At 54.4% G+C, this 12094-nt stretch overlaps 1 protein-coding gene across 2 annotated transcripts in view; it reads left to right on the forward strand.

The window, feature by feature from the left end:
• Nucleotides 1–12094, forward strand: part of HS1BP3 (HCLS1 binding protein 3) — a 40367-nt gene that overhangs the window by 1782 nt on the left and 26491 nt on the right. For both annotated transcript variants that reach the window (XM_006167664.1, XM_006167665.1), the window contains exons 2-3: nt 4955–5120; nt 10308–10515. In XM_006167664.1, the coding sequence (XP_006167726.1) occupies nt 4955–5120; nt 10308–10515 (374 nt within the window). The remainder of the gene's footprint in view (nt 1–4954; nt 5121–10307; nt 10516–12094) is intronic.

Raw genomic sequence — 12094 nt, forward strand, 5'->3', positions numbered from 1 at the left:
CGTCAGGATAGGAGACCTTGAGGGAGAGTTGGGGAAGTCGGGATAGGAGAAACTGGTCCTTAACTGGTATTTCAAACTGTTGAAGAAAACCTTTAGACGAATTCAATTTAATAGAGTTTAACTGAGGGAGGAACTATTTCCCAGTCAGGCCTCTCCCAGAACAGGTTCAGGAAGAATCCAGGGCCACCCTGTGGCGGAATAACATTTACAGTCAGAAAAGGGGAGTGGGGGGCATGCAGAGACTGCTGATTGGCTCACGCTTGGCCTTTGCCCTAATTGAACCTGGTCTGAACTGCTGATTGGCTGGAGCTCGCGCTGAGACTCTGCTGGTTATTACAAAGGCAACCTGAAGTTAGGTTTTCAGTGAGTTCATGTCCTGCGTTAGGTGGAAGGACTCCAGTGTGGGGGTACAGAGGCTTTCTCAGGCCAGATTTAGTTAGATGTAACAAAGCCTTGGGCCTGGATAGATCGCTTGGGGAGGGTGCTGAGAGAGAAAAATGAAGCGAGGAAGGTGTCCTCAGTGAGATCAGGAGAACCGTACAGAGAACCATGGGAGAGTGGCGGGGGGGCTGGACCGTGAAACTCAGCCATAAAACGTAATGCTTTGTGAGACTGACCCAGGTGGGATGTTTCCTGGTTCAAATCGAGAGGCTTCCCGAGTATACCGGGTGCCCGTGTGCCCACAGTCCTGGGTTAGCTGTACTTGGGGGTGTTGTCTCTCTCTCTCTTTCCAAAGAAATAAATGAATAAACTTTTTTAAAAAAAGGAACGGCCAGGGAGGGCAGAGATCCAAGAAGGAGTAGGGTGTCCCAGAGGGGCTTGACCAGCTGTCAGTTGCTAAGTCAGGTGGAAGGGGAAGTGAGAATTCACCTTTGGACTACCCGGAGGTCAGGAGCAACCTGGGCATGACCAGTCTGTTGGCTAGGGACAAGAGCCTGGGTGGAACACGTTCAAGGTCAAACAAGAGGAGAGGAAGCCAGGACCATGGATACAGGCCTCTCTTGAGTCCTGCTGGCAAGGGGAGGACGAGTGGAGCCAGGAGCGTGTGGGGTCAAAGGACGGCTTTAGTAACAGGGAAGAAAGACTGTGATTACATGTGGGTGAGAATGACCCAGTGAGGGGGGGACCAGCAGATGGCATAATGGCTATGTCGATGGACTCCCATGTAGTCAACCACGGTTCGAGTCCCAAACCTGGTGGCTTAAACTTGTGCGTGCGTGTCCAAGATCCCCAGAGGAGAATGGAAGAGAAGGGACTGTGGCGTGGCCATGCCCCCTGGGGGGTGATTTCTCACTTTCTGTCTCTCTTTCTCTCTGTCTTTCTGGTGAGTGCACGTGCCCTATAGCAAAAACCTCTCCAAAAAAAAAGGAAAAAAAGAGAATGACCCAATGAGGAGAGAAGAGGAATGTGAGAAAGAAGGGAGAGGCTTTGTGAGGTCCTGCAGCCACTGCCTCATGACAGGGTGATTAAGGGGTGGGGGCAGATGCAGGCCGTGGGCCGATGTTCCAGTAGATCACAGGGCAGTCTGCTGGCTCCCATTTTTTCAGTGAGAGAGGAAGGTGGGCCATCAGGAGAGCAAGTGTTGGGATTCCATGCTGAGGGGGAAAGTAGGCTTCAGGGCTGGCCGCTCAGCGGGTGGCCCTGGGGCAGCATAGAACAGCCCAGCTGTGAGAGTTTAGTAGAAGTGAGACTGGCCCGGACCAGCAGTTAGCGTAATGGCTATGTCACTGGACTCCCACGTAGTCGACCGCGGTTCGAGTCCCAGACCCGGTGGCTTAAACTCACACCGGGCATGTGTGCGTGCGTGCCCAAGATCCTGGGAGGAGAAAGGAGGAGAAGGGATTGTGGCGTAGCCATCCCCCCTGGGGGGTGATTTCTCGCTTTCTGTCTCTCTGTCTGTCTCTGTCTGTCTGGTGAGCGCATGCAAAAAAAAAAAAAAAAAAAAAAAAAAAACTCTCCAAAAAAAGAAAAAAAATAAAAGAAGTGAGACTGGCCCGCACTGGACCTGTGATCAGAATCTGCAGTCACAGAGCCCCCGGGGGTGGGGGTGTACACATTACTGTCTAAGCAGCTGGCCTGGGGTGCAGGTGGGCAAACTGCACCTTGTAAGTCCTGCCCATGGCTTGTTTTTGGAAGTGCAGTGTCATCCAGACACACCCCATTTGCGCATTGTTCACGGCTGCTTTTGTGCTCCAGGGGCTGCACCACACTGCTGCTGCGGCAAAGACCAGCTGGCCAGCAAAGCCCAGTGTTTCCTGTCTGGCCCTTCACACAAAAGCTTGTCCTAGGGGCCTCGGGAAGTGGGGGAGTGATGGGGTTAGGCCTGGGGCATCAACATCACCAAAGAGTCTGCTTGCCAGAAAGACAGAGAGACAGAAAGCGAGAAATCACACTCCCCCCCACCCCCGCCGCCCGGGGGGGGGGGTGGCCACACCCCAATCCCTTCTCCTCCATTCTCCTCCTGGGATCTTGGGCACGCAGCACGCACGCACACATACCTGGTGTGAGTTTAAGCCACCCACTCGATCTGTGGTCCACCACGTGGGAGTCCAGTGACAGCCACTACGACAACTGCTGGTCCCCAGAGAGCTTGTTAAAATAAAAATTACTGGGCCAGCCAGTGGTATGGTGATTAAGGCAGCTGGATTCCACATGGCACACAGTGCTGTTTGAGTCCCGGACCCAGTGGCCTGTAAACCATGCCAAGCACGTGTGTGCACATGTGCCCAAAATCCCAAGAGAAGAATGGAAGAGAACCCCATGCCTGGGGCAAAATAGGGTTGCCCTGTCCAGGGCAGAGTGTGGCGTTGTGGCTTTAAGTGTGTGACCATGAGTTTCAGGCAGAACCAGAGGACACGTGTTTGTCTCTCCCCAGTCTTGTTGAGCCACCAGGTACAGGGCAAAGGACACAGAGAACTGGGGAGCTGGACTTCTCCCAGGCCAGCTCAACGCTGGGTTGGAGGCCAGAGGCAGAGTGGGGAAGGGGTTGGGATCACGGGGTGAGTTCCTGGTGCAGTCAGGAGACCATCAGCTGGCTGCCTGTCCCTGCAAGGGAGCTGGACTTCCGGGAGTGTTGCAGGAGCCTGGAGCCCCTCCCACCTCATTTGCCCTATAAGAGGCTGTGTGGGCTCTGGAGCACCACCTGGGGTTGGACCACGGCCTCTTTGGGGTATCCTGTCATTTAAGTAGATCTGAGCAGTAGAGCTCCTCCGTAGGACTGCAGGGGTGTGGCTGCTTGTCCACTTTGGCCTGTAGCCGCACTCTTCTCTCCTAACAGCGCTGTGGGAGCTCCACACTGAGCTGGGTCTGTCTCGGTGCAGGCAGGGAACTCGGTCATTCAGCGACTGGTGGAAGAAAGCTGATTTGTTCGGTGTCTTCGGTCTCACAGTGTCCATCTGGCCCTTGCTATACTTTTTTTTTTTTTTTTTGCCAAGGACACTTGTGTGTGAGAGAGAACCCTAACAGGGCCTAGTCACCCTTTTTTCTCCAATTCTCTGTCCCCTCTAGACCCTGTGTGCACACCTGAGATCAGGACTTGAGCTCTCGTTGGTCATGTGGCATGTGGCTTCCTTTGCACTGCACTTAACAGCTGTGCTGGGGGCTGGCCCCCTTCTGCACCTGCAGGTGGGTGGAGCCCGGGCCTTCATGAGAGCACTTTGTGTGCACACAGGGGGCCTTACCCTAGGGGAACGCTGCTCGCGTGTCCAGGTGTGGACAGGCCATGCACACGCACTGTAAGTGGGCGTGTTACCTGAGCCGCCTGGTTGTTGGCAGCAGCATCTCGCGGAGACGGGAAGAACTCCTGTGTGGGAGGAGTACTGGGGTCATTGGACTGTTTGGGATGGAATTCTGGAGGGCAGGGCCTGGCCCCAGGCACAGTTTAAGGTGCCAGAAACCGCTCCCCACTCAGACATCCTGACTCAGGTGTCAGCCCCTCTCTGGGACATCAGGCCTCTTTTTGTTCTGGAAGGTTTGACTGGTGCCTTGGAGGGGTCGAGCCCAGTGGCGAGAGTGTGCCCAGCGCGTCCTGCCAGCGGCGTGTGGGTGGTGTGCATTTCTCTGCACTGCCCCTTGTGCAGGCGGCGGGGTGCATCTGGCATCTTTGCTCAGAGCATCACGTCTTTGCTCTCCACACAACTGAGTGAGCAGCCATGCAGCATGTAATGGCGTTTTGATCAACGCCGGACGGCGTATGTGATGGTGGTCCCATAAGATTGTTCCCCGTGGCCTGGGTGTGTAGTGGAGCTCTCAGCGTGTGTAAGTGCACTCCGACGTTCTCACTCACGACACGTTTCTGCACACAGATCCCTTCATTAAGCTCTGCATGACTGTATTCAGAGCGTTTTAACATTCTCGGGAGCAGTCTTGTTTGCCAGTGCATCTTAGCCTCGAGAGGGAGGTACAGGCTGCCCAGCTGAAGACAGGGCTCGTCGGGGCCCTTCCCAGGCCTGATGCATTTCTGCAGCTGGGCAGGCTCATCGCAGCTCCCCTGCTCCCTGGGAGTTGAGGAGACCTCTCTCTCTTTGGGTTCCTGGTGGGATTTCGTTCCTGTGTTGTCCGCATTCACTCAGGCATTTTCCTGGGTCCGAATGGTGCCCCCGATGGCCCCTGTGCAGATGCTGCAAAGCTCGTGCACTGAGTTTGCGTACAACACTTGTCTTGGCTGTTCATGATTTTTACAAGCTCCATCCTTCTCTGTTCCTACTGGGAACAGACCTTAGTCCCTGAGTAACCTAAAGGCAGGACTCGTCCTGGGGCCCGGGAGGTCAGGCTTTCTGAAGGGCTGGTATGTGGTGGGACAGGTGGCCCAGAGCCGTGACGACGGAGGACCACTGAAGACAGCAGCAAAGCTGCCAGTGCCACGGCCCACCAGGCCACACTGTGGTCCTGTCTGCATTTTGCTCGAGAAGCCTGCTGGCGTGAACCTGAATGTCATTTACTTCTTCTCTGGCAGGAGAGTTCAGAATGTCCACACGGGCCTCGACCTGACTGTGCCCCAGCACCAGGAGGTGCGGGGCAAGATGATGTCTGGCCACGTGGAGTACCAGATCCTGGTGGTGACCCGGCTGGCTGCGTTCAAGTCGGCCAAGCACAGGCCCGAGGATGTCGTCCAGTTCCTGGTGAGCAGGGGGCTCTGGCCAGGAGTCTCTGAGGGTGTCCAGGGCCTAGGGACCCAGGGGAGGGCGGGCACAGCTATCCACCAGGGTGCGAGGAGCAGGGAGCTGGCACTTCTCCCCCCAGCACTTGCTCTGGGTGTGAGTATGCGAGACTGTTAGCTGGTGGGGACATGAGAGTGGCACGTGCCGACAGCCCCCAGGGAGACCGTTTTGTAAAGAGATACAGGACAGGCAGTGACAGGAATTCACAGGGAGCTGGCGAGAGTGTAGGGGAGGGGTGCCTAGCTCACCTTGGGGAACGTCTCAGAAGAGGCGAAGATGGAGCTCGTTTTAAAGCGCCGGCAGAGCTAAGCTGTAGAAGAGGGGCGAAGGGTGTCCCAGGCAGAGGGCACAGCCCAGGCAGAGGCTGGGACGGTGTGATGTGTGGGGAACTCCGAGCAGCCAAGTGTGGTCTTGGGATGACGTGGGAGATGAAGTGGACAGCAGGTAGGATCCAGGCCCTCCCTGCACTCATCTCTCAGCCAAGGGACAGTCTTCAGTCGAGGAGTGACATGGTTCCATTTGCCTTTAGCCAGCCAGTCTGGTGGGAGCATGGAGCTGAAGTGGAAGGAACAAGGCAGGAGAGGGGAAGCCCAGCGATGAGACCATACAGCAGTCCCCACCCAGCAGTTGGCCTGGGCAGGAAGGTGGGAGGGAGGGACTAAAAATATTTACAAAGTCACATGCACTTAACTGGCCGATGTTTCCATTTATTAAAATGAAGAGCAGTGGCAGAGGGACAGCTCTTAGGGGGTGTGTTAAGGGTAGTGTCCCCTCAGCGGATGGACGGATGGATGGATGGAGGAGTGGATATGTGAAGCTGGAGCTTGGGTCAGGCCCAAGATGCAGGCTTGTAGGCCTCAGCTTGGAGATGTTGAAAGTTTGGGAGGAGGTGAATTGGTCCAGAGAAGAGGCACACAGGGCAGAGAAGAGGGCTGAGGAGGAAACTTTGCGGATATCAGCATGAAGGGACATTCGGGGAGGAGGCGTCTGTAGGTGAGGCAGAAGAAAGAGAACCTGAACCTTGTGACCAGGGAGACAGGCTGCAGGATTGTTAGGATAAAGGTGAAATGAACCAGCGCCCTGCAGTACTCTGGGGAGCAACCTCATGCAGGCTTGCACACAGTGAGCATTGAACCTCCTGGCAGCCGAGCCAAAAAGGGAAACAATGAATTGCAAAGCTGCGGTGACCTAGTAGAAGAGACACCAAATTCTAAGAGAAATGTGTGGGCTCTTACCCACAAATCCTATACAAAATGGCAGGTGAAAAAGCTGCGAAGCAGGATACTAAGGAGAAGAAACCGGAAGCCAAGGAGGTCAATGCCAGTGGCAAGGTTAAAAAGGGTGACCCTAAGGCTAAACAGCCCAACAAGGGGAAGCCCCAATCCAACCAAAACCTGGTCCTAGTCTGAAGAATCAGCAGATACTCCCAATCTGCCATGCATTCCAGGAAGGCCACGTACAAGAGGAAATACTCAGCCTCGAAATCCACGATTGAAAAGAAGAAGTAGAAGGTTCTTGCCACTATCACAAAACCAGTTGGTGGGGTTAAGAATGGTGGTACCGGGAACCAGCAGTTAGCGTAATGGCTATGTCGCTGGACTCCCACGTAGTCGACCGCGGTTCGCGTCCCGGACCCGGTGGCTTAAAACTCACGCCGGGCACGTGTGCGTACGTGCCCAAGATCCCGAGAGGAGAATGGAGGAGAAGGGATTGCGGCGTGACCATCCCCCCTGGGGGGTGATTTCTCGCTTTCTGTCTCTATGTCTCTCTCTGTCTGTCGCCGCCCCATAATGAAAAAAAAACCTCAAAAAAAAAAAAAAAAAAAAAAAAAGAATGGTGGTACCCAGGTGGCTAAGCTTGGCAAAATGTCTAGGTATTATTTTACTGAAGATGTGCCTCGAAAGCTGTTGAGCCACAGCAAAGACCCCTTAGTCAGCCTGCGAGCTGGCATCACTCCCAGGACCATTCTGGTCATCCTCACTGGACGCCAAGAGAGTGGTTTTCCTGAAGCAGCTGAGCAGTGGCTTGCTCCTTGTGACTAGGCCTCTGGCCCTTAATCGAGTTCCACTGTATAAAATACACCAGAAATTTGTCATGACCACCTCCACGAAAATTGATATTAGCAAAGTAAAATTCCCAAAACACCTTTCCAATGCCCACTTAAAAAAAAAAAAAAAAAAAAAAAAAAAGGGAACCAGCAGTTAGTGTAATGGCTATGTCGCTGGACTCCCACGTAGTCGACTGCGGTTCACGTCCCGGACTCGGTGGCTTAAAACTCACGCTGGGCGCATGCGTGCCCAAGATCCCGAGAGGAGAATGGAGAAGGGATTGCGGCATGACCATCCCCCCTGGGGGGTGATTTCTCGCTTTCTGTCTCTATGTCTGTCTGTCTGGCGAGCGCACGTGCCCTATAGCGAAAACCTCTCAAAAAAAAAAAAAAAAAGCTGCAGAAGCCCAGAAACCAGGAAGGTGAGATCTTCAACACAGAGATTACAATACTGTGCATGGTTGATCAGAAAGGTGTGGTCTCATAAATTCTATCCAAAGTCAAAACCGTTGCTCAACTCCAGGGCTACCTACAATCCATGATTGCCCTTACAAATGGAGTATATCCTCACAAATTGGTGTTCTAGATTTCTTGCCAAGAACCTAATTAAATAACTGATCATTAAAAAATAGAGATTTGTAGCATAAATCTCTCTTAAAGGGGCATTCAGTGACATCATGGTATGTGTCTAAAGCAGCAGGGCTGAGTTTGTCTGCTTGCGCCTCAGAATCGCTTCCGGTAAGAACTGTGGTGCAGTGTCAGGCATCAAGAAAAAAAAAAAAAAAAGCTGCAGAAGCCCAGAAACCAGGAAGGTGAGATCTTCAACACAGAGATTACAATACTGTGCATGGTTGATCAGAAAGGTGTGGTCTCATAAATTCTATCCAAAGTCAAAACCGTTGCTCAACTCCAGGGCTACCTACAATCCATGATTGCCCTTACAAATGGAGTATATCCTCACAAATTGGTGTTCTAGATTTCTTGCCAAGAACCTAATTAAATAACTGATCATTAAAAAATAGAGATTTGTAGCATAAATCTCTCTTAAAGGGGCATTCAGTGACATCATGGTATGTGTCTAAAGCAGCAGGGCTGAGTTTGTCTGCTTGCGCCTCAGAATCGCTTCCGGTAAGAACTGTGGTGCAGTGTCAGGCAGGGGCTCTGGGTCTGCATTGGCTCGAGGGTGGCTGAGCTCTGCAGTGTGATTTGCAGCCATGGTGATCTGCCTTGACCCGGGAGGGAGCTCCACGCACCCACGTTCTCAGGGGCAGGAAAGGGAGGCAGCACCCTGGGAGCTGTTGAGCCCCAGACCAGCCTGCTTGGCCCTGTGCCAGGGCTCTGGCTGTACATGCAGGATGTCTTTAATACCGTCACATGTCACACCAGTGCCACTTTTTCCTAGCCGGTGACATGCAGGCCTTGGGAGTGTGCACATGTGCATTGCTTCCCAGACATTCCAAAGGGCCTGCCAGGGCAGAGGAGAGCGTGATGGCACCCATGGGATCTGGAGTTGTAGCCCAGAGCTGCATACCCTAAGCCTGGTATCTAAGTCTCTCTCTGAAGTTTCATGTTTCAGTTAAAGGAAGTAATGAGCTTTCTGCATGTGGTCCTTAGAAGGACAGATGTTTTAATATAAACATGTGTTTAATTGCTAACCAGGTAGGACCCAGGAGGGGCACTGTGTGAGGTTTCCCGTCCAGACACGCCTGCATACATTCTCGGGGAGACATACTGTCTGCTCACAGCGTGGGGATGGGGGCAGGAAAGACTAGGTACATATGAGCTCTGCCCTCAGCGCCTCCCACGGCCCTTCTTGCTGCTGGTGCAGGTGCATGAGCTCCCTGAGAAGCCCTGGCTAGATGCTGATGGACATGGCCCTGGATAGGTGGAGACCCAATGCCCAGGAGATCCAGCTCCCAGAACCCTAGCTGTGGTGGGTCTGTGTGCTGAGCCTGCATAGAGGCATCAGGCCAGCAGAGGGCGCTCAGCCTCCACATGGCCTGCTCTTCCGGCCTGGTGGGCCACAGTCGCAGGTTCCTCAGGCTATCCTGGGACCAGAGCCTGTGTGAACAATGCAGGGTCCTCTGGCCTTTTGTTGATGGCTGTTCTCAGGAGTGTTCAGAAGCCAGGCTCTTGGGCAGACAGCTGTGGGAGCAGTTCCCTGTTCCAGGTGACTCCCATTCAGGACGGTTCTGAAGGCCTGCCGCCCCTCCCAGCATGGGGGTTCTGAAGACTTTGGCTACCAAGTGTGCATTCTCCAGACTCAGCCTTCAAGAGGAATTGCTGGGCTCCCCGAGTCACAGTGCATCCGAGCACCCTGTAGCCCCCAGCACACCAGCACTGCAGAGTTGGCACGGTGCCATGGCGCTGGCACTGCCCTGCTGTGCTGTGGCTGCTTACCCTGCATGAGGCCAGGAGCCTGCCCAGGATGCCCCAAACAGCGAACATACTGCAAGAGCTCGATGAGGGAACGAGCAAGCCCTCAGCTGCCTAGGAGTCGTGGAAGAGGCCGTACCCTCGGTTGACTCCGATGGCACTTGGGACCACCAGCTGATGGCAGCAGGAGCCCTGGCCTGCTTCGCCCAGGCCCTGGCATGCAGAGGTCTTGGCTGACAGCAGGACAGAGAACAGCTCTGACAATACCTGGCCTCACAGCTTGAAGGACTGGCCCGGCCAGGACACTCTCTAGTTCTCAGGAGAATGATTAAGAGGCCCGTGCTGAGAAGAGGTGACTCATGGTGTCATAGGAAGTTGATTGGACAGTGAGCTCACCCTACTCGTTAGTTCAAAGTCCAGAATGGAGGCAGTGACTGTGGTCGCCTGCAGGCCAGGTAGGGGTCTGATGTCTTCACCTGGGCCCATGGTGGTGCCTAGAATCACACCGGTAGCACATTTTCCTTTGGGCCGTTAAGACATTGTTCACTTAGCTTGCAGTTGGCGAGGAGGGTGCAGGGCTGGAGCCCGAGGCAGGGCCTGGGGAAAGTCAGCAGGTGGTGTGCCCCTGGCATAGCTCCTGTGGCTTCCGGCCCCAGGGTTCTCTGGTGGCTGCAGAGGAGCTCTCTCCTCTCTTTGCTCAGAAAACCACATTCCTCTCATTCCAGGTCTCCAAAAAGTACAGCGAGATTGAGGAGTTTTACCAGAAACTGAGCAGTCGCTATGCTGCAGCCAGCCTCCCCCCACTCCCCAGGAAGGTCCTGTTTGTCGGGGAGTCTGACATCCGGGAAAGGAGAGCCGTGTTCAATGAGATTCTGCGCTGCGTCTCCAAGGATGCTGAGTTGGCGGGCAGCCCAGAGCTGCTAGAGTTCTTAGGTACTGAGGCTCCACCCACGTCCCTGAGGCCTCCCTGCCCTGAACTCAGGCTCAGAAAGTCTGGTCTACATCTTCCCTCTGCAGCCTAGAAGCTTCACCCTCCCCAAGACAGATGGAAAGAGACCCAGCCTTCCAGGGACTGACCGTCCAGGAGCCAGGTGGGGCTCACACAGGGGCATGCCCATTGCATGACCCCATTGTGGCCTTCCTGGCCAGCCCCATCCCTGATGAACACACACACACGCACACACATACATACACACGCATACATGCACATACCCCTCCCCCTTATGACAGCCAGGCCTGGGGCCTGCCATATCTAGGAAAGGGCAGCTAGGCTGGTGGCCAGAATCCTGGGGACACCTTACTCTCAGTCCATGTCCCCCAGAGAGGGTCACAGATGTGGCTTCAGGTAAGGCACAGCCCAATGAGTCCAGCACCTGCATCCCCATAGTGAGACCTTAAGCCCTTCCAGCCAGAGACACGGCCCCTCAGTCCTCCTGTCTTCACTTTCCCATCTGTAAGATGTGGGTCATAGCCCAGGTGACAGGTGTCCTGAGAATTCAGCGAGCTGAGGCTCTCCCGTGCTTGGAACAGCGCCTGCCCACAGCCAATGGTGGCCGTCTCCCGCCCCCACCCCTCAACACCCCATCAGCTCTGAACTCCCCCAACCAGGGCAGGCTAGCTTCTCGTGTGCCCCCAGGTGGGGGCTCCTCACCCCCACCCTGACCAGCCTCTCTGCTCTTTAGATCAGTCCAGTTATCTTCAGCTCTTCTCCTGCTATGGTTCTCTCAGTTCCACAAGACAAGGGAACTTGACAGCAAACCAATTTACCAATGAACAACTCTTTTTTAAAATTATTATTTACTATAGAGCGCATGCACATGCACCTGTACAAAAGAGAGGGAGAGAGAGAGAGAACCCCCCAAGGGGGATGCACTTCATAGTCCTTTCTCCTCCCTTCCCCTGGCAGGATTCTGGGCATGCATGTCTGCACACACACCTGGCATGTTTTTCAAGCCACTGGGTCCAGGACTCGAACTGGCCATGTGAAGTCCAATTACCGTAACCACCATGCCAGGGGCTGGCCAGCACCTACCCGCCTACCTACCTACCTACATACATACCTACTTACTTGCTTATTTAGCCATAGGGCATGTTGCTGGAGAGACAGAGGGGGAAAGTAGTGAGAAACCACACCTGGGGGGGCGGCCACTTCAGTTTCGTCTCCTCCATTCTCCTTTTGGAATTTTGGGCATGTATCCACAGGTGCCGGCATAATTTTCATGTCACTGAGTCTGGGACTGGAACTGCACAGTCGGCCTTGTAGGATCCAGTGCCTTAACCACCATGCCACAGGCTGGCCCAAATCAGTTTTTGAAAAAGTGAGGGGTAGAGAGGCCTGGGACTGGATGAGGTTGCGGAGCCACGGTTCCTCGGGTCCATTCCTGGGCCCCCACACAGGCCTGGGGTCTCACCTGCTCGTTGGCTCTGAGGTCACAGCTCTCCTCTGCCTGTGTCAGGGCTGTGAAGACCGTGACAAGGGGGCCCTGGCCTCTCTGTGGAGGGTGAAAGCCCA

Source organism: Tupaia chinensis, unplaced genomic scaffold (assembly GCF_000334495.1).
Source record: "Tupaia chinensis unplaced genomic scaffold, TupChi_1.0 Scaffold144952_1, whole genome shotgun sequence".
Taxonomy (NCBI): domain Eukaryota; kingdom Metazoa; phylum Chordata; class Mammalia; order Scandentia; family Tupaiidae; genus Tupaia; species Tupaia belangeri.